Genomic DNA, 21666 nt, shown 5'->3' on the forward strand with positions numbered 1-21666 from the left:
GTTGTGCTTTCCAGGTAGGATTTCCTACTCAGTATTAGTCCCATAATGGGATATTGGTGATGTGCTGTATTTGGTTGTTTGATATAATGATTGTACTGTGTTTGTGGTTGTGATTGTTGTTGATGGTTCTCGAGATGCGTTCTCGGCTGAGTGGGGTCACTTGCGGGAGTGACTTCACGCCCTAGTTTCGCCCTTCGTGGAACCCGCCACGGAAGGGGATGTGCACATTAATGGGACAGGGTTATCGCTCGGTATGATGAGTGGGGCTTATGTGGGAACGGCTGCGGTCCCCCACTGGCAGGGCTGGTCTAGTGGACAGTCAGTATTGAGATGATGGGAGTTGGTGGTGTGTGTGTGAGTGTGACAGTTCAGCTGTCTGTTTATCTTATTATTGTTATCTATATTGATTGTGTGATTAGTAATCGACCGGTGTTGTTTTGTAAACTGCGGTGATCCATTCGGGGATGGTGAGCGGATATTGAGCAGGTATTGAGATGAGTACTGGGATAGCCGGGATGCCACGACATGATGATAGGAGTCTTCCGCTTGTAGCCTTTAGTTTATTTACTTTTCAGATTAGACATCGGTTTGAGAATAATGTATCGTACTTTTAGTTGGTTTCATGGATTGTAACTATTCGTTAAACTATTTATAATAAACGTTGTTTCTTTATTGTTGTTTGATTATCATTGCCTCGGGTAACCGAGATGGTAATGTCTTCATACCTGAGTGGTCCTGGTAAGGCACTTGGAGTATGGGGGTGTTACAAATGGTATCGAGCAATGATCCTGAAACTCCGTAACCAATGAACTTAATGAACATAGGGAGTCAATTAAAATGAACCCGGGGTAAAAGTTGTAGGAGCTAGTGCAAAGGCTTGGGAGACGTCCTAAAGTCGCGGGGGTCGCCCTACAACTTTGAACCGGTCACATGGGGGAAGTGTTTGTCGAGTCGTATGTGTGTTTGGTTAACTTGTTTACAAATGTGATGGAATGTGTTGATTGTTGGATGTTCGAATTGGAAGTTGAGGAGGTGAAAGAAAAGTGATGATATATATAGAAACTGTTGATGAAATGATAGCATGTTGAATGTTTTACAACGTGGCAATTAATAGCATGATTGTTATGATATAATATGTGATTTATAAAGTTAGCATGTTAGCATATGACGCAATATGCGGGTAGCTCTTACAAATTAGGGTTACTCGATCGAGTGGGGTGACTCGATCGGGTGGGTTTTTGCGATTTTGAGTCCGAATCGAGTTTTGGGGCACTCGATCGAGTAACTAGGGGTACTCGATCGAGTAGGGGGTCACTCGATCGAGTAGCCTAGATACTCGATCGAGTAGGAAAGAGATCGAAAGGTCCGTTTGGTTCTGGAGTTTGGGTACTCGATCGAGTACGTGGGGCACTCGATTGAGTAGCCCGTTACTCGATCGAGTGTGTTTGGGAACTCGATCGAGTGGGTTCTGGGCATCGTGTTTTCGTGTTTTGAGGTTTAGTACGTGTGTTTATGTTTACCCCTTTCTTATATAGCTTCAAGATGCCGCCCAAGAGAACGCTTGTACGCGAGAGCCGAGCTTATGACCGTGGATGACATCGTTAAGATGTTAGAGCACCAGGATGCTCTTACTGAGACCCTGAAGAGAGTGAATGAGGACAAGGATAAGAGTAAGGAGAAGGAGGTTGATCATTCTAAAATCAGCCTCTATATTGCGAGGTTTAACCCGAAAGAGTACAAGGGAGTTGGGGAGCCTAATCTGCTTGATAGTTGGTTGAGAGAGATGGAGAACATCTTAGACTTGGTTCATTGTCCCGATGAGATGAGAGTGGAACAGTCAGGCGTTCTATCCGAGGGAGGCGGCGAGGCAAGTGGTGGGATTCAATGAAGGTGAGTGCTAAGGAGATATACACCAACCAAGGCTTACCTGCTATACCTTGGGAGGAGTTTCGTAGGGCCGTGAGGAAGGAGTTCGTGCCGGAGCATGTGAGGAGTAAGTTGAGGGAAGAGTTTGATAAGTTTAAGATGACACGAGAGATGTCCGTGAGCCGAGTACTACGAGACGGTTCAATGAGAAGTCCAGGTATCTTTGAGGATATGGGTTTGAGTGAGGAGAACCGGGCATTGAGGTTTGAAAGAGGGTTGACTACCACGATTATGGATAAGTTACCCGTGGGAATCCTTACCGATGTTAAGGAAGCTTATGAGAGGGCCGGTAGAGCCGAGAGGTTGGTGGAGATGGCTCAGGAGAGGTCAGGTGGTGAGAAGAGGAAGTTCGAGAGCGAGGGTGGTGGCCAATCGAATCACAAGAAAGGCAACCACAATCGATCTAAAGGATTTTCTTCTGGGTCGGGTTCGATCTTTGGGGCTTCCTTTGGGCGTGGCCGTGGAAGTGTGAGTAATAGTTGGGGAGTGATCTGCTTTGGTTGTGGTGGTGTAGGCCACAAGAGACATGAGTGCACGAGTGCACCGGATCTTTCCGGAGACTGCGCGAGCTTCGCGAGCAACAGACCGGGCTGGATCATGGTCAAACCGGGAAGTCGAGTTACAGTGGAGGCAACCGCAACGGCGGTAATTCTTATCAGAAGACACCGACGAACAACAACAACAATCAAGGGTCGGTGCTAAGCCGACCGCATCGACGCATCTTGTCCAGGGAGGTGGGCAGAAGACCAGTGGCAAGTTATTCATGATGGAGAAGAAAGCAGCTGAGGAAGATGCGCATGTTATCACCGGTACATTCCTTGTTAATGGTATTCCTACGTTTGTTTTGTTTGATTTGGGGGCTTCTCAGTCGTTTGTGTCTTCGAGTCATGTTAAACAGTTGGGTTTGAGAGTATATGAGTCTGTTAGTGAGCAAGTTTTCATACCTTCGGGTGAGTCTGTATCGTGTGGGAGGTTGTTTAGAGATGTATCTTTGATAGTTGGGCAAGTCGACTTCCATGTAGACTTGCTAGAGTTTCCTTTTAACGGTTTTGAGATGATAGTTGGGATGGATTGGTTAGGAAAGTATAAAGCTAAGATAGACTGTCATCAAAATAAAGTGTCCTTACGAGGTCCTAAGGGTGTTAGTGTGTCTTATCGTGGGTTTCTAGTCAAACCCAAAGTTAAGTTGATTGCAGCTGTCACCTTGAAGTCTTATCTGAGGAAGGGATGTCCGTTGATCTTGTGTCATGTGAGAGATGACCGGATAGAGAGTCCGACAGTTGATGAGATACCAGTGGTGGGAGAGTTTGCAGATGTTTTTCCAGAGGAGATTCCGGGGTTGCCACCGAAGAGGGAGATAGACTTCACCGTTGAGTTGAAGCCAGGGACGGGGCCAATCTCTAAGGCACTGTACCGTATGGGTCCTAAGGAGATGGAGGAGCTTAGGAAGCAGTTGGATGATTTGATAGAGAAGGGATACATTAGACCAAGTGTATCGCCTTGGGGAGCACCAGTTCTTTTCGTGAAGAAGAAAGATGGGAGCTTGAGGCTGTGTATAGATTACAGGGAGCTGAACCGTGTGACGATAAAGAACAAGTATCCTTTGCCAAGGATAGATGACCTGTTTGATCAGTTGAGCGGTGCAACAGTCTTTTCTAAGATTGATTTGAGGTCGGGGTACCATCAGGTGAAGATTAGAGAGGTGGACATACCAAAGACAGCTTTCACGTCAAGGTATGGCCATTACGAGTATGTGGTAATGCCGTTTGGGTTGTCTAATGCGCCGGCAATGTTTATGGATTTGATGAATAGAATCTTCAGACAGTTCTTGGACCAGTTTGTAGTGGTGTTTATCGATGACATCTTAGTCTACTCTAAGACTAAGGAGGAGCATGAGGAGCATCTGAGGATCGTGTTGCAGACTTTGAGGGATCATGAGTTGTATGCTAAGCTGTCCAAGTGTGAGTTCTGGTTAGAGAAAGTTGCTTTTCTGGGGCATGTAATCTCGAAAGATGGGGTAGATGTGGAACCGGCGAAGATTGAAGCAGTGACAAAGTGGGAAGCACCAAAGAATGTCGCTGAGGTTAGAAGTTTCTTGGGTTTAGCTGGATACTACAGACGGTTCGTGAAAGATTTCTCCAAGATAGCTAGACCGATGACAGCGTTGATGAGGAAAGAGAACAGGTTTCGTTGGGATGAGAGTTGTGAGACGGCGTTCCAAACATTAAAGGAGCGTTTGACCACAGCTCCTGTCCTCGCATTGCCTGAAGGGAGCGAGAATTTTGAGGTTTATACAGATGCCTCGAAGAATGGGCTGGGATGTGTGTTGATGCAGAATGGTAAAGTGATTGCCTATGCTTCTAGGCAGTTGAAGCCTTATGAGGAGAACTACCCTACTCATGATCTGGAGTTGGGTGCAGTGGTGTTTGCTCTCAAGATTTAGAGACATTACCTTTATGGAGCAATCTTTAAGGTATTTTCTGATCACAAGTCTTAAGTACATCTTCACGCAGAAGGAGTTGAACATGAGACAGAGGAGGTGGATGGAGTTGATTGGCGATTACGACATGGAAATCATCTACCATGAAGGGAAGGCCAATGTTGTAGCTGATGCTTTGAGTAGGAAGAGTGTACATTCCTTGTGTACAGCTCTATCTTTGATGAGGCCGAGGATGAGGTAGCGAGCTTTGGGATACATATGATGCGAAAAGGAGATGCCATGGGTGATAGGACAAGACATCTGGAGTTTTATGATGACATTCGGGATAAGCAGGCTTTGGATCCTAAGATAGTTGAGTGGAGAGCTGGAGTAGAGAAAGGGACAGTGTCCCGGTTTTCTATTCATACAGATGGTAGTTTGAGGTTTGATGGTAGGTGGTGTGTTCCTAATGATGAGGAGTTGAAAAAGACGATCATGACAGAGGCGCATTGCACACCATATTCAGTTCATCCAGGTGGAGACAAGCTATACAAGGATTTGAAGAAAACGTTTTGGTGGCCTGGATGAAGAAAGAGACAAATGAGTTTGTGTCCCGTTGTTTGACATGCGAGAGAGTTAAAGGGGAACAGAGAAGACCACAAGGTAAGATTCAGTCTTTAGAGGTGCCTGAGTGGAAGTGGGAATCCATTTCCATGGATTTCATTGTGGGTTTGCCTAAGAGTCAACAAGGTAACAACATGATTTGGGTGATAGTGGATCGTCGACCAAGTCGCTCACTTTGTTCAATGAAAGATACATGGACTAAGGCACAATTGGCTATGGCCTATCGAAAGAACGTGCTTAAGTTACATGGAGTCCCTAAGGACATAGTGTCTGACAGAGATGCGAGGTTTATATCGAGGTTTTGGAAGGAGTTGCAGGAATCGTTGGGAACAACTTTGAAGATGAGTACAACATTTCATCCTGCGACAGATGGGCGACGAGAGAACAATCAAGACTCTTGAGGATATGTTGCGAGCTTGTGTGATGGATTTTGGTGGTAGGCGGGAGCGAGGTTGGACTTGATAGAGTTTTCTTACAACAACAACTATCACACCAGTATTGGTATGGCACCGTTTGAGGCTTTGTATGGGAGGAGATGTAGGAGTCCAATCTGTTGGGATGATCTTTGAGGCAAAGGGTTTTAGGACCAGAGATGGTGCATGAGATGGTGGAACAGATTAAGATGATCGAGGAACGGATGCGAGCAGCCCGGATCGACAAAAGAGTTATGCAGATCTACATCGTCGGGACATAGAGTTTCAAGTTGGGGACAAGGTTCTTCTGAAAGTGTCTCCGATGCGTGGAGTTATGAGATTTGGGAAGAAAGGCAAGCTAAGTCAGAAGTTTATAGGGCCTTATGAGATCTTAGAGCGAGTTGGGGAAGTTGCTTATCGTTTGGCTTTACCATCTGCGTTAGAGAGAGTGCATAATGTGTTTCATGTATCGCAGCTGCGGAAGTATGTGAGCGACCCGTCACATGTGTTGGAGGCAGAGAGCTTAGAGCTAGATGAGTCCTTATCATATCTTGAGGTGCCTAAGCAGATTCTAGACCGAAAGGTTAGAAAGACCAGGAGTGGTGAGACAGTTTTGCTTAAGATCCTTTGGTCTAACCACGAGACCGAGGAAGCTACATGGGAGCCAGAGGAAGCTATGAAAGAGCGTTACCCTTTCCTCTTTGATCAGGTATGTATGGTTACGGGGACGTAACCTTGTTTCTTTTAGGGGGGTAGGAGATGATCGCGAGAGTTTTTAAGAGTTTTATACACCTTTTATAGGTTGTGTCGGGATGTTTGTCGGGATAAGTTGGGTTAGTATCATGTTTTATGTTCGGTTGCTGAGTCGGGAATGTTAGGGGAGTACCTTTGTTTAGTAGTGGTTTGAACTTCGGGGACGAAGTTCCTTTTAAGGAGGGAAGACTGTAATACTCCGTATTTATAAGTCTTGGGGTACTCTATCGAGTAGCCCTTACTCTGTCGAGTAAGGGTAAGTTGCGAAATAAAATAGTTTCTGACCTGTTGGGTACTCGATCGAGTAGCTGGGGTACTCGATCGAGTAAGGGGGTACTCGATCGAGTACCTTGGGTACTCGATCGAGTGTCCGGTTTTACGGGGAGTTTTCTCGGGTTTTGTTAATTATGCGATTAAGGTATTTAAACATAATCGTCATTGTTTTAAATCACTTTTACAAAACCTAAAACCCCGTTTAAGAGAGAAAGCGACCGATTCATCTTCCTAATCGCATTCTTAGCAATTCCCTGAGTTCGACGGTCGATTCTTGTCGTAATTCGTATCGTTGAGTTCCTTGCGTCGAGGGTAAGCTTTTAACATAATTTTTATAATGCTTTGTTAAGATTGGTTAAACCCTAATTTAGAGATTGGGGGTTTTGTGTGTAGTATGTGATGTGTAGTCTCTATGTGTTATGTGATAGGAGGAGGGTTCGTAGAAGAGGCGTTTTGATACAGCTGTAGATACCGTCTGCTTGTTGTGCTTTCCAGGTAGGATTTCCTACTCAGTATTAGTCCCATAATGGGATATTGGTGATGTGCTGTATTTGGTTGTTTGATATAATGATTGTACTGTGTTTGTGGTTGTGATTGTTGTTGATGGTTCTCGAGATGCGTTCTCGGCTGAGTGGGGTCACTTGCGGGAGTGACTTCACGCCCTAGTTTCGCCCTTCGTGGAACCCGCCACGGAAGGGATGTGCACATTAATGGGACAGGTTATCGCTCGGTATGATGAGCGGGGCTTAGGTGGGAACGGCTGCGGTCCCCCATCGCTGGCGAGGCTGGTCCAAAGGACGATCGATATTGAGATGATGGGAGTTGGTGGTGTGTGTGTGTGTGTGTGTGACAGTTCAAATTGTCTGTTTATCTTATTATTGTTATCTATATTGATTGTGTGATTAGTACTCGACCCGGTGTTGTTTTGTAAACTGCGGTGATCCATTCGGGGATGGTGAGCGGATATTGAGCAGTATTGAGATGAGTCTTGGGATAGCCGGGATGCCACGACATGATGATAGGAGTCTTCCGCTGTAGCCTTTAGTTTATTTACTTTTCGATTAGACAATCGGTTTGAGAATAATGTATCGTACTTTTAGTTGGTTTCATGGATTGTAACTATTCGTTAAACTATTTATAATAAACGTTGTTTCTTTATTGTTGTTTGATTATCATTGCCTCGGGTAACCGAGATGGTAATGTCTTCATACCTGAGTGGTCCTGGTAAGGCACTTGGAGTATGGGGGTGTTACAGTCCGTGCTACCTAGGTTATGATAAGAAGTTAAAAAAAATGTACTGTACGAATATTAATAAATAGTATAGTATTTGCTTATTATTATTAAACTGGGTTAGATGTCGAATTAGGTGCGAAAAAGATGGTGTATTTCTAAGTATATTGTTTGTCCCACATTGAAAAATAATGTAGGTGTGGTAAATATATTACATATAAATAGTTGAATTGTCCATATTAGAAGATTATCATGAGGTGAGGTATCACATGATTATAAATAAGAGTCATATTTGAAACTTAGGGGTATCAACCCAAAATCTTTTGAATCTCTTAAATATTATCTTAAAGAGTTCTTATAAGAATTTGTATTAACGGCAAACCTTAGTTACAACAATACCATACAAATATTAATCACGTAGATAATTATAAAAGTGATTATATATTACTATATTAGTGATATTATAATGTTAATTTTAAGACAATCGAAAATAATAGAATTGTCCCACATCGAAAGATTAACATAAGATGTGGTGCTCTTATAATTATAAATATGAGGCATCTTTGGAACTTAGGTATCATCAACCCAACATCTTTTGCGTCTCTTAAATAAGATGTTTTGACTTTTGATCATATCTAAATAAATGATTAGACATAAGATGTAAATATTAAGACCTTATCACCATTTTTTTGTTACTAAGTTAATTACCCCGTTGCAACGCACGGGCATCCAAACTAGTATTATATATTTTGGAAAATCTAGCTTGATTTATTTAACTTTTAATAGTTTCCAAAATATAACCTACTTATATTATTATATTTGTGTATGCTAAATAATTGTATAATTATATGATATACTAATTAATATCACTAGTATTGGTGCCCGGCTTCGCCCGGGCTACCTCTACTTACCATTAATTTTTTTTTATTGAATAAAATTACTTAAAATTGCATAACCCATAAATTTATCATTAATATATTTTTCTATGACATATCCTAACATTACGATGAAATAAATTTTGAGACAAATTCACTACTCCACTATTAATATTTTACTCTTAGTACTGAAACAATAGTAATAACATTTCACTACTTGCCCTTAATCATTGTTACTTTCACTACTTCCGCCGTAATTATTATTACTGTCACTATTGCCGCATTAATATTGATAATTTCACTACTCCCGTCGTAATTATTGTTACTTTCACTATTACCGCATTAATATTGATTATTTCATTACTCTCGTTGTTTCTACCACTTTCACTAATCTCGCTGATAATATTGTTACTTTCATTATTCAAATGAGTGATTACTATCATATAACTATATCCTATGTTATTACAATTCTTTTCTTTACTGACAAAATTACTTCTACTACTTAGGCATGCAATTTTAAGAGGATTATATATTTATATAAATATATTACATATATGCACTAAATCAAATCGAAAGAATTATGCAATATTATATATTATAAAATCTAACTTTAATTATTTATAACCTACTTATATTATATTTTTGTATGTTAAATAATTAACATCTATATATATCTCATAAACTATAAAGTTTAATAAAATTGCATAGATTTTAAATTTAATATATAATTTTATGATGATAATAATTAATACCATAAGTATGCATGTTTATACTAAGTAATTATTTTATTTTAAGGAAATTGACTATCTTCTAGTCTTTTATAAATATTTAGGAAAATTACGAAGAATTTTTTTTGCTTTTAGTCTCCTTGAAATTGACCATCTTAATTAATTATTTTATTTTAAGAAAATTGACCATATTTTAGTCTCTTACAAATGTTTAGGAAAATTACCAAGCTTTTATATAATTTAATTTTAACCCAAACTATATAATATTTGCATTGAGATCCCTTGATCGGGTCCATCACATGGTGCTAGTGATTTAAAACTATATAGTATAATTAATTTGTATAACTTTCTTTAATTACATTGAAGTCCATTGGTTTCTGGAATTAATATATAGTATTGATAAGTGGGGCATGTTTAATTGAAAGAAAATCATATTCTCTAAATTTATACTTCAACCAAAACTATATACTTCCTCTGTCCTGGTCATTTGTTGTCCTTTTTCAATTTATTCCACTTGTCATTTAGTAATTGACCCCCTCCCTTTTCCTTAGTCTTTGTATCAAAACCAAAGGACAACAAATGACCGGGACGAAGAGAGTAATATTTACATTAAAGTCTCTTGATCGGGTCCATCACACATAGTGCTATCGCTTAATACTTTACTATATATAGGTGGTAAGGACTCGGTGGTGTTGAAGTACTAACAACACAAGTTTCCCAACAAAATAAAAAAACACACACAATATCAATACACAAATCCTAGCTGACTCTAAAGTCATTCCAAAGGACGTATATCTTTGATTTTGAGAATTATTGTAATGGAATGAGGGGGTGTGTGTGTGACTGTTTGGTAGAATCCTTTTGTCCTTTGACAAGCGTGCTTCATTTTCACGCCGTCTGCAAAAGCACTTGGCAATATTCATCTCTCTCGATCATGTCTAAGAGATCAGATGGTGATGTTGAAGAATGAAGACGCGTATATCTAATAGTCATACTTCAAATCCACAAGTCGAAATAACAATATGAAATCTTATATATATATTACAAAAAATGAAAGTTCCTATGATTATATGTACTGTATATAATAGACTCATAATACTCGGCATCATATGATTATATAATCAAGTTATAGCACAGTCGACCATAAATAGGATATGCTACACGACAGTACAATTTGGACATGAACAATGGTACATTTACATGCCTTTGTCGTGGTTTCTATAGTGAAAAAGGCCTTGCATATACATCAAATGGTTCATTAGCAGACAGCTGAGGTTCCTGCAACATACAATAGCAAAGGTCAAATAGAGGATCCGAAACAGATGCTACAGTAACTTGAAAGTCAAGCAAAATGTCCCTCTGAATTTTACTCGAACAATGTCTTCTAAAACGCAACAATATGGGTGAGTTGATACCAAGAGACATGAGTCACGTGAGTGCTCAACTGCTCATGGTTATATTAGGTGTATCTGGTCGTTATTTTATCAGGACACTTATAGGGGAATCTCGTAAAATCACTTCCATTGCATATTTTACTCGTGTCCCAATGTAAATGAGTGACAAATAAACCTTTGAAGAAATGATGAGATTAAAGAATCTCAAAATTTTCATTGTCTAGCGGGGCGAGCTCTCCTGCTAGCCCCCATTAGATCCGCCACTGCTTGATAGAAATTGCCGAAAAAAACGTGACTTCATCCGATTACTAAGTTCTGAAATAAGGTGCATGACTGCATTTACACTACATAACATGATTAAACAAGTGCAACAATCCACTAAGAGTCCTCCACTCCTCCGGTCCCAAATTCCAATAGCAGGGTGTCAGGAAGAGGTCTAGATGTACACAACGTTATCTCCATCCAAGATCACACAAGGGTGTAAATTATTAACAGAAGCACTGTACTATGAAATGAGACATTATAAGATAAAAAAAACCATCGGAAGAAATTTGCAAGCGGCAGTAGGAGAAGGGGAAGGAGGGGATACATTTCGGTAACAAGTACAGACGTACAGTAATTGCTAAAGTTTCACTGAAAAATGTGGACAAATTTAAGATGGTTATTCATTGCCCTGCTCAATTTTAAAAATTGTCTTTATTGGCTCCGCCATCTGATGTAAGGCAGCACTCCAGCCTTGTTTTTGATAATTATAATAAAGTTTCGGTAAATAAAATGAAGTTATAGAAGAGTACCTGTTTCAATGTAGTACTACTTCCTCCAGTTAGAAGCATGGTAAGAAGAGATGTAACAACACCGCCTCCAAGATCATTGGAACTTGTGTTGCGAATAGCATCCCTCATAGCATTGAGCATGCTCCCATAAGTGCTAGCGTGTCCCCTTTCAATTGCTTGGATGAAACAATAAGTCATTGCTCCGGTTGAAGTGACCTTTGACAACGCCTGCACACCCCCAATTCATTGCCATCATTGAACATTAGAACTCCACGCTCAAACTGAGTTTATGTTAATTCATAACATTCGCAATTAACACAAGCAAAAAAAGGGACGATGATGATTATTACTGAGGTATCCGCGGAGGTCTGATTGTCATCACAACCACTAAAGGAAATAGCCTCCCCGCCACTAGTACCCTTCCATCTACCATTTCTTGGCCGATGGTCTTCCCACACATATTGTCCGCTCCTACAATAAAGCCGACCTTGTTAAATTCTTAAAACTTGTATGGGTTCGACTGACCAGAATATGATTATCTTACTATCACAGAAGATCTTGTCACTAAGACTAGCAGTAAGCACATCTATAAAAAAAAAATATCAAGTTGTCAAAAATAAATTATAAGTTAGGTAAATACAAGTATTTTCCTTTTTATCATGTTATAACAATTCAAAACAGTACCATTACTGAATAAAAATCAACATTGGACTAACCGGTTCATCCTACAAAGAAATGGTATGTCCAGCATAGTACCACTATGGCAAGCGTCTATAATAGCAGTAAGTTTAGCACCACGAGGAAGAGGCCTAACAATGGTGTCATTGATTTCATCATCGACTATCATCCCATTAGTTACAAAGTCCAAGGGACATAGCGTTTCATCAAAGCCATCGGCTTCATCTCCATCGTTGTCCCTTTGCTGTGAGCCATGACCAGAATAGTGAAACACAAGGGAGTCGCCTGCTCTACATCCTGCTACTAGCCAAGCCATTGCCATCCTTATATTATGTTTAGTAGGAATCCGGTATGGATCCCTCTCTTCTTCTGCAAAACAACTTTCAAACAAGAAATCAAGATAGTGGTGTTCATCTTGACCTTCAGACACACATACTCATTGGTTCCAAGTTACAAGCTACACGAACGTAATCAAACCACCTCAGTATAACCACCAAGTTTTTGATTATTACAAAGCCAAAAGCTAGATTTTGGGGGTAGAACAATAAGTCCCTAATGATAACAAGCGGCAAAAAATGAGCATATGATCGGCTCAAAGATACTAGTTCCTTTATCAACACACAAGAATCACTCAAACGGAATCAATCCTTCTTTTGTGAGAGCACATATCAAAGCATTTCTTACGATCAAACTCTATATGCCAATCAAATTCCGTCTACTTGACTCTTTCCATTTCAAGATCTAGGTAATTATTTGTAATCGACACATAATCATGTTGCCGTATCTCTATATATACTTTAGATAACAGTAAAATTCAGCTGAAGAGTAAAAACTCTTTGGCACCATGTCAACATCCACTTCAATTCTCCCTGATTTTACCCTTCCTAATCAGTTAACATCGTAGTGGCGAAACCCAGATTTGAAGTTAGATGACTAAACCAATATTGAAGACATTAATTAGGGAGGCAAACAAGTAATGCAATCCAATAAACTAGGGAACACTATCGAAACTTATTTAAAAGCTTAAATTTTTCTATTGCTAATCCAGACAATTCAAACAAATTTGGTCATTAGCAAATCAATGACATGCAGTAGTCTTACTTAATTACACTAAAATTAACAAATCAAAGAATTATCGCTTTTCTGAATTAGAACAACTCCGTAACAGAATTTATCAACGCATCATCAAACAATAAGTGGTTATAGCTAAGATATTCATAAGACTTGTAGTTAGTGATTGAACAATAAAGATTGAAATTTTAACTAAAAGTTGCAATTTTTTCATTGCTCGCTGTGACGGTCTTGTAATCAACTGAATCAAACCATTTGAATCAAGTAGACATGCAATCAACTAAAAAGAAATTGAAATAGCCGGCACAAAGAATATATAAAAAAAAATAAACAAATGATTGAGACGAAGGGAATATAAAAAGAAGCGTAAGCATACCAGTAAGCATAAGAATATCAGATTCGGGAAACTTATAGCGATTAATAAGCAAATACTTCATACACTTAGCATCATTAATACACCCTTTAAGCTCATACCGAGAGTGCCTATACGTGATCCCACATATCACAGCCTTCTTCCGCCCACCTGCGGGACCCAACGCCCGAGGCGGGGGCGGAGGAGGAGCTCTGTAATTGGAGGAGGATGGATTGTAGGGTGGGGGATGTGGAAGAGAGCGGGGATCGATAGCAGGGGTGGCGATACGAGTGACGGCATGGCAGAGGGCGCAGCGGATGGCAGTGGCGCCTGGTGGTAGTTGTAGTTGGGTCCTACAGTTTGAGCAGTCTACCAATAACATGGTTAGGATTTAGGAAAGGAGAAGAGAGAAGGAGAAATGTACTCAAATTTGGAATTGTTTGGGTGGGTATATTATTTTTGAATGAGTCCACGGTAAGTTTGTTATTGTCTTATTGAGGATGAGGAGGGAAAATTAATGAATGGAACTTGGAAGGGAGGTTCGGTTTTACCTACCAGGCTACCGATAATAATGATATAGTGTGTTAAAAGGATGATACTCGGATGTTTCTAATTAGTTTTCTACTTTCATATTGGGACACCGGATATGTCTTAATCTAATCAAATGGTTAAGACGGAGTTATTATGAACGATAGATCTCACGTTTGAATCTCCCCCTCCCTTAATCCCTTCTATTGTTTTGAAAAAAGTTGGTCCCATTTGAGGTTTTTTGCCTGGGCTCTGTTCAGCTAGGGTCAGACCCAATGTTACGAAAAAAATTGAACATACATCGAATGTGTTACTTCAGACCTTATTTGTTTTTGAGTATACAAGTATACTAGTATTGGTGCCCAACTTCGTCCGGGCTACCTCTACTTACCATTATTATTTTTTTATTAAATAAATTACTTAAAATTGCATAACCCATAAATTTATCATTAATATATTTTTCTAAGATATATACTAAAATTACGATGAAATAAATTTTGAGATAAATTCACTACTCCCGCTATTAATATTTTACTTTTATTAATGAAACAATAGTAATAACATTTCCCTACTTGTCCGTAATCATTGTTACTTTCACTACTCCCGCCGTAATTATTGTTACTGTCACTACTGCCGCATTAATATTCATAATTTCACTACTCCCGCCGTAATTATTGTTACTTTCACTATTGAAGCATTAATATTGATTATTTCACTACTCCCGTTATTTCTACCACTTTCACTAATCTCGCTGATAATATTGTTACTTTTACTATTCAAATGAGTGATTACTATCATATAACTATATTCAATGTTACTACAATTATTTTCTTTACTGACGAAATTACTTTTACTACTTACGCATGCAATTTTAAGAGGATTATATATTTATATAAATAAAAACATATATGCATTAAATCAAATCGAAAGAATTATGCAATATTATATATTATGGAATCTAAATTGAATTATTTATAAACTACTTATATTATATTTTTGTATGTTAAATAATTAACATCTCTATACATCTAATAAACTATAAAGTTTAAAAAAATTGCATAGATTTTAAATTTAATATATAATTTTATGATGATAATAATTAATATCATAAGTGTGCATGTTTATACTAATTAAATGTTTTAGTCTCTTACTAATGTTTAGGAAAATTACCAAGCTTCTGTATAATTTAATTTTAACCCAAACTATATAATATTTTCATTGAGATCCCTTAATTGGGTCCATCACACGGTGATATTGATTTAAAACTATATAGTATAATTAATTTGTATAAATTTCTTTAATTACATTGAAGTCCTTTGGTTTCTGGATTTAATATATAGTACTAGTATTGGTGCCCGGCTTCGCCCGGGCTACCTCTACTTACCATTAAATTTTATTTTTTCATTAAATAAAATTATTTAACGCTGTATAACCCATAAATTTATCAATAATATATTTTTCAATGACATATCCTAAAATTACGATGAAATAAATTTTGAGACAAATTCACTACTCCCGCTATTAATATTACCTTATTAATGAAACAATAACAATACCATTTCACTACTTTCTCGTAATCATTACTTTCACTACTCCTGCCGTAATTATTGTTACTGTCACTACTGCCGCCTTAATATTGATAATTTCACTACTTACGCCGTAATTATTGTTACTTTCACTATTGTCGTATTAATATTTTGATTATTTCACTACTCCCGTTGTTGTTTCTACTACTTTCACTAATCTTGCTGATAATATTGTTACTTTTACTATTCAAATGAGTGATTACTACTCCCTCCTATTCACTATATTCTTCCCTATTTCCTTATTCGGATTATTCGGGTTTTCTTCCCTATTTCCTTTTTTGGGTTGATTTGTGTGGTCCAAATTAAATTGCATGTGGGGTAGTGTGTTTTGTGTGGTCCAAATTCACTTTCTTAATTCTTGTGCAAAAAGGAAAGGGGAAGAATATAGTGAATAGGAGGGAGTATCATATAACTATATCCAATGTTACTACAATCCTTTTCCTTACTGACGAAATTACTTTTACTACCTAGGCATGCAATTTTAAGAGGATTATATATTTATATAAATATATTACATATATGCGTTAAATCAAATCGAAAGAATTATGCAATATTATATATTATGGAATCAACCTTGAATTATTTATAACCTGCTTATATTATATTTTTGTATGTTAAATAATTAACATCTCTATACATCTAATAAACTATAATAAAGTTTAATAAAATTGCATAGATTTTAATTTTAATATATAATTTTATGATGATAATAATTACTACCATAAGTGTGCATGTTTATACTAACTAATTATTTTATTTTAAGGAAATTGAACATCTTCTAGTCTTCTATAAATATTTAGGAAAGTTACCAAGCATCTTCTTTCTTTTAGTCTTCTTGAAATTGACCATCTTAATTAATTATTTTATTTTAAGGAAATTGGCTATGTTTTAGTCTCTTACAAATGTTTAGGAAAATTACCAAGCTTCTATCTAATTTAATTTTAACCCAAACTATATAATATTTGCATTGAGATCCCTTAATCGGGTCCATCACATGGTGCTAGTGATTTAAAACTATATATTATAATTAATTTGTATAACTATCTTTAATTACATTGAAGTCCCTTGGTTTCTGGATTTAATATATAGTATTGATTGATTGATTGAGATCCCTTAATCGGGTCCATCACACGGTGCTATTGATTTAAAACTATATAGTATAATTAATTTGTATAACTTTCTTTAATTACATTGAAGTCCCTTGGTTTCTGGATTTAATATATAGTATTGATTGATGTGTATTTTTATGAGTTTATTAAAGTTTGTAAGTTAGATTTTAATTTTTTTCCGTCAAAACTCAAATTTATCTAAGCATATATGTAATGCTCTTGAGTTATATTGTAATTTTTTGAGCTTAATGTTTAAGTGAATAAACTCAAAAACTTTATAATAAAACTCATCATTTTTAAAACAAAATTTTAAAAATTTATTATAATGCTCAAAAATTATACAACTAGTGGGTAGTACATCGGATATATAATCTACTTACTTGAGTAGATTTGTAATTTTAACTAGCTTAAAATGATTTTAAAATTCAAAATCTAATAAGTGTCGAGTTAATGTATCTTGTTAAAACTTGCTCTATAATTGGCAGAATTTAGCCACGTTTTTTTTTTGACAACAATAATTTAGCCACGTTTATAGTCCTTCACTAGTTCATTTTGATCTAAACCAAATAATTAGAAGACTAGTTGCAAAACTTTGCCTCATTTTTCACAGATTGATTGCTTAAAATTCAATACATACTTATTGTTAGTGGCTCAAAGTATATGAAGTCGAATAATTCATACATAGAAATTGTCTTATAGCAACAATTTCTTAGAGTTTACTTACAAGTTTGTTCTTTTAGCCATAAAACTCGAAATAGTTACGTATAAACATGGTTCAACTAAAATCCACATCAATTCATGATAGATTTTGGACAAAAAGTTGAGCCATTAAAAACTATAATGTACTCTCTACTACAAAAACTTGAACCATTAATCTATAACTTGATTTTTAGTATTCCATACTATTTCTTCTGTCCCCATCAATAGTTTACATTTACTTTATTTTCCCTCATAAAATAAAGTAAACATAAACTATTCCGATGAGAAAAGGAATACTAATAGCCTATATGATTCACCTTGTGTGTACTCGTTGAAGTGCAAGGTAAGCAATTATTCTATAGCCCACCAACATTAGGCCCAAGATGCAAACATCAACCCACAAATTACTAAGGCCCATGGATCTGACAGCAGGAACATCAATAACTTTGCACCACTCCCATTTACCCATTTTGAAGCAAGGGTAAACATCATTCTCATGGTATTGAACTCCTAGGAGCAACTTGTAACAATAGTAACTATAACTCAAGTACTTAAGCCACACAATAAAAGGGGGAATTTGTTGAACGTAGTATCCACCAGCTATTAAGAACACGAGAGTGGTGACCGAGGCCAATGTAGTTGCGGGCTTGATGTCCATAAGTATGGCTCCGATGGCTAGGCCAAGGCTTTGGGCCACTAAGACGTTATAAAGTACAACGACAAGTGAGAGAATGAAAGTGAAAGGATCTGGTTTAAGCCCGCCCATCCAATATATTATGAAGACAAACGCGGTCGGTAAGGCTAATTCCAATGGTAAGTCCCCTATTGTTCGGGCTAAGAAGTATGAGGAGAGCTTGTACATTCCTGATGTTCGTTCCTTGATTAACATTCTCCGTTCTTGAGGAAATGTGAAAACTGCGTTATATAATGGGTAGAATCCCCAAAACACCGAGAAGAAGAAAATCAATGCGATCTGTAGAGATTAATAAACGTGTTATTAGTTAAGAAACATTGACATAATATTTAAATAGTAAATCTCTTTTAAGACGTACTCTGTCTTGAATATGGGATAGCGGAGTGTGCCACCAAAGGAGTCCACCAAGAACAGCAACACTTAAAACTTGGAAGATTCTAAGCCTATTAAACGCTTCAAACCTTCTTTCTTTCATGCCTCTTTGTAATAAAACCCTCAACTGATGCCACCAGCTTGTGCACCATTCTTCCTTTTTCATGTCCTTTCCTGCATAACATTTCCAATTATTTTAATAACTATTCATCTAAACTACGATTTTTGATGAGAAAACAAGGGAATTTACTTGTAATCTTGGAGCCATCCTTTTTCCAATTACAAACTGCTGCGTCAAAATTGCAAAGCTCGGACTTTAATCTGTTGGATATGGTATTTTGATAACCTAATATTAGAGCTTCCTTTACTTGCTTCTTCTCTTTCTCCATGTTTTCACCTTGTTCTGTTGCATGTTTCGAGTCTGGACCAATGCCTATCAAGTATCAAAACATAAAGGGCAAATTTCAAAATCAACACTATATGATCTTATTCCTACATTTCCGGTCAATAGTTTACACTTGTTTTGTACACGATTGTTTAAGGTTAGTGACACATCATAAAGTTAAAATTAAATATAGTCAGTTTTGGATCACATTAAGCTTAATGATGAGGAGGTTTTATTTTATAAGATTAAGGTTATGATATGATAGTGCATGATGATGATGATGAGTGCGACAAGAAAGACAAGCAACACAGATTGTGATAATCTGATCTCACTAAATAAGCTTGCAAATTAAAGATAGCACACCTAATATGAGTAGGGACAACTTTTGTAGGTATGTGTTCTAGTCCTCTTTTATTCTTCCTCCCACTTTCATATTTATTATTTACTATAAATATATATAAAAAGCCATCTTCAATCATGATATTGTGTTTCATCATCACTTCCTCCACTTTGTGTTGGATAATTTAAGAGGAACGTTCTCCTTATACTTAAATATTTATAATATTTTATGTGGTGGATTATTTTCTTTTAAATGTAAAGAGGACGATTCTTCCAAAGTACACAAGTATTTTTTAATATATAGGAAAAAGCTTTAGTAAAATAGTGTAGATATAGTTGAGTTAAGCTTCACCCATGAACTTTATTTCCCTAAAGGTAATGAGTTAGTGGATAACATAATTTAGTTTTATGAATGCTACCCATTTTTTTAGTTATCATATTCACTTGCATTTTATGTTACCTTTCTATTTATGGGACTTGTATTGATCATCCGAGGAGGTGAAACTAAGTAATATCTGGTGGCACTATTTCACTCTACCAGTGTCACATTACATGGACACGTGGATTTCAACTTTGATAGATAAAATAAATTTACTTTTATTCTAGTCCCTAAATAAACATATCAGGGAAGAAAAGATTTAGAATTCTTAGAAGAATGGTGAAAAGAGAGAGCTTACCACTAGCTAAGTCAAGGAGGAGGTCAGCTGGGTTGATAGTCAAGGTCGTCGAAAATCCAATTGAAGAGAAGTACTCAACCGCCGAAGAACCTGACCCATAATAAATGGGCTGACCCTCAGACAAAAGTATCACTTTATTAAACATGTGATAGATTCGACTCGATGGCTGGTGGACTGTAGTAATCACGGTCCGACCACTATCAGCCATGGCTTTGAGGGTCGTCAAGATCCTCAAAGCCGTGGTCGAGTCGAGTCCGGATGTAGGCTCATCCAACAATATCAAGCTTGGGTTGATCAACATTTCTTGACCAATACTAACCCTTTTCCTTTCACCACCCGAGATTCCCCTGACTAATGGGCCCCCAATCATGCTATTCCGAACACGTGCAAGGCCCAATTCAGTGATCACGTGCTCTACTTGGCCCACTTTCACTTCATGGGCCAGGGAACTTGGCAGCCTTAATAGGGCCGTGAACAATAGTGTCTCAAAAACAGTAAGGTGAGGGTACAACACATCATCTTGGGCTACAAATCCTATTTTTCTTTTTACCGACCCAGTAAATTGTTGACCGTTGTATGAGATTTTACCGCTTAGTAACTTTCCTTTAAGACGGCCTCCGAGAGCGGTAAGTAATGTGGTTTTACTGCTCCCAGATGGTCCTAGCATTGCTAGGATTTCTCCTGGGCACACCGTTCCACTAACACCGTTGAGAATCGTCTTTTCTTTGCATTTTTGGCCTTCCAATTTTACCTTGTATACCACCTCCTCAAACTGTGAAAAAAAGAAGCAATTGACCATTTAAAAGAGTTAAAACTAGTGGGTAAAAGACAAAAGTACATTATTTTAGCGTAAAGAGTGTTACAGCCTTACGGGTGACAACTTCTAATGAACCGTTCAGAGTCCATGTTGCGTATTTAACGACTTTACCAGTTGAACTAGATTATATCATTATATCATAACTCCGTTAATTATGAAAATTGAGACGACAATACAAAGAGAGACTTTTCAAGAAAGACCTGACAAAATTAGTAAAAGTAAAAGTAGGAGAGTAAATTAGTATGATAAGTGAAAGTGAACACCTTCAACGCGATGGGGAAGATAGGTTGCAACATGGTAGACAAATCAGGGAGAGTTATGTTGTTATCAAAGCCGCAATTTCCGGGGCTTGACGCTATGGAATTGAGGGACATATATGATGTACTAATACTATATATTGCTTCTTTTAAGTGAAGATAATATTGTGGTGTTGTTATTGAGAAGTTGTTTAAAGTACACAAGTTTATATAGTGAGCAATGGGTGTAGGATGAGTTTATATAGTGAACGAGAAGGCATAAGATATACTACTATAGTAGGATTGATGCTTATTTATGTATAATGGATATATAGTTGTTTGGAAATGTATGTGTATGTTTGTAAAGTGAAATTTACTATAATGCACTATAGTTACGGACAGTTATGGTGGCTAATTAGTTGGACAACCTTTTTTTACATCAGATTCTATCAAAATACTGGTATAAGACGGTTATTATTGCACACAATTTTATTGTAAAACGGTATTTTTAAGGCTTTATTTGGTAGTACAGTTCAGGTATATGATTTGCCTCAAGTAACTTTTTTGTCCAAAAAATACCTTATTTTTTTTAGAGTGTTTGACAATTACCTTTTTGACCAAAAAAAATACCTGAAATGAAATGCTACCTCATGTAGCATATAAGAAATCAGGTACATTTTTTTCTATCTACCTATTTTACCCTTGTTTTTTAATG

General features: G+C 37.3%; 2 protein-coding genes across 2 annotated transcripts; both read right to left on the reverse strand.

Annotated features, from left to right (window-relative positions):
- Positions 1-10227: 10227 nt before the first annotated feature.
- On the reverse strand, positions 10228-13984 carry LOC141607599 (metacaspase-1-like). The gene is made up of 5 exons (XM_074426952.1): positions 13534-13984; positions 12125-12455; positions 11759-11879; positions 11430-11636; positions 10228-10519 (listed from the first exon to the last, which is right to left on the reverse strand). Exons 1-5 carry the CDS (start codon positions 13889-13891, stop codon positions 10460-10462), a joined length of 1077 nt encoding a protein of 358 aa, XP_074283053.1. The 5' UTR covers positions 13892-13984; the 3' UTR covers positions 10228-10459.
- Positions 13985-17658: 3674 nt separating this feature from the next.
- LOC141607604 (ABC transporter G family member 14-like) lies at positions 17659-21357 on the reverse strand. The gene is made up of 5 exons (XM_074426955.1): positions 20979-21357; positions 19899-20670; positions 18748-18930; positions 18484-18671; positions 17659-18404 (listed from the first exon to the last, which is right to left on the reverse strand). The coding sequence occupies exons 1-5, from the start codon at positions 21087-21089 to the stop codon at positions 17745-17747; spliced, it is 1914 nt and encodes a 637-aa protein (XP_074283056.1). The 5' UTR covers positions 21090-21357; the 3' UTR covers positions 17659-17744.
- Positions 21358-21666: the final 309 nt, after the last annotated feature.

This window comes from Silene latifolia, chromosome 1 (assembly GCF_048544455.1).
Source record: "Silene latifolia isolate original U9 population chromosome 1, ASM4854445v1, whole genome shotgun sequence".
Taxonomy (NCBI): domain Eukaryota; kingdom Viridiplantae; phylum Streptophyta; class Magnoliopsida; order Caryophyllales; family Caryophyllaceae; genus Silene; species Silene latifolia.

What these genes read in the sequence shown, in the direction of transcription:
- LOC141607599 (XM_074426952.1), bottom strand. Translation starts at nt 13,891, where the DNA reads ATGTTATTGGTAGACTGCTCAAACTGTAGGACCCAACTACAACTACCA. An exon ending in TGATATTCTTATGCTTACTG is followed by an intron (nt 12,456 to 13,533) that starts GTATGCTTACGC and finishes GTTGTTTTGCAG; the next exon opens with AAGAAGAGAGGGATCCATAC. An exon ending in AGACCTCCGCGGATACCTCA is followed by an intron (nt 11,637 to 11,758) that starts GTAATAATCATC and finishes GGGGGTGTGCAG; the next exon opens with GCGTTGTCAAAGGTCACTTC.
- LOC141607604 (XM_074426955.1), bottom strand. Translation starts at nt 21,089, where the DNA reads ATGTCCCTCAATTCCATAGCGTCAAGCCCCGGAAATTGCGGCTTTGAT. An exon ending in GGATGGCTCCAAGATTACAA is followed by an intron (nt 18,672 to 18,747) that starts GTAAATTCCCTT and finishes AATGTTATGCAG; the next exon opens with GAAAGGACATGAAAAAGGAA. An exon ending in TATCCCATATTCAAGACAGA is followed by an intron (nt 18,405 to 18,483) that starts GTACGTCTTAAA and finishes TAATCTCTACAG; the next exon opens with ATCGCATTGATTTTCTTCTT.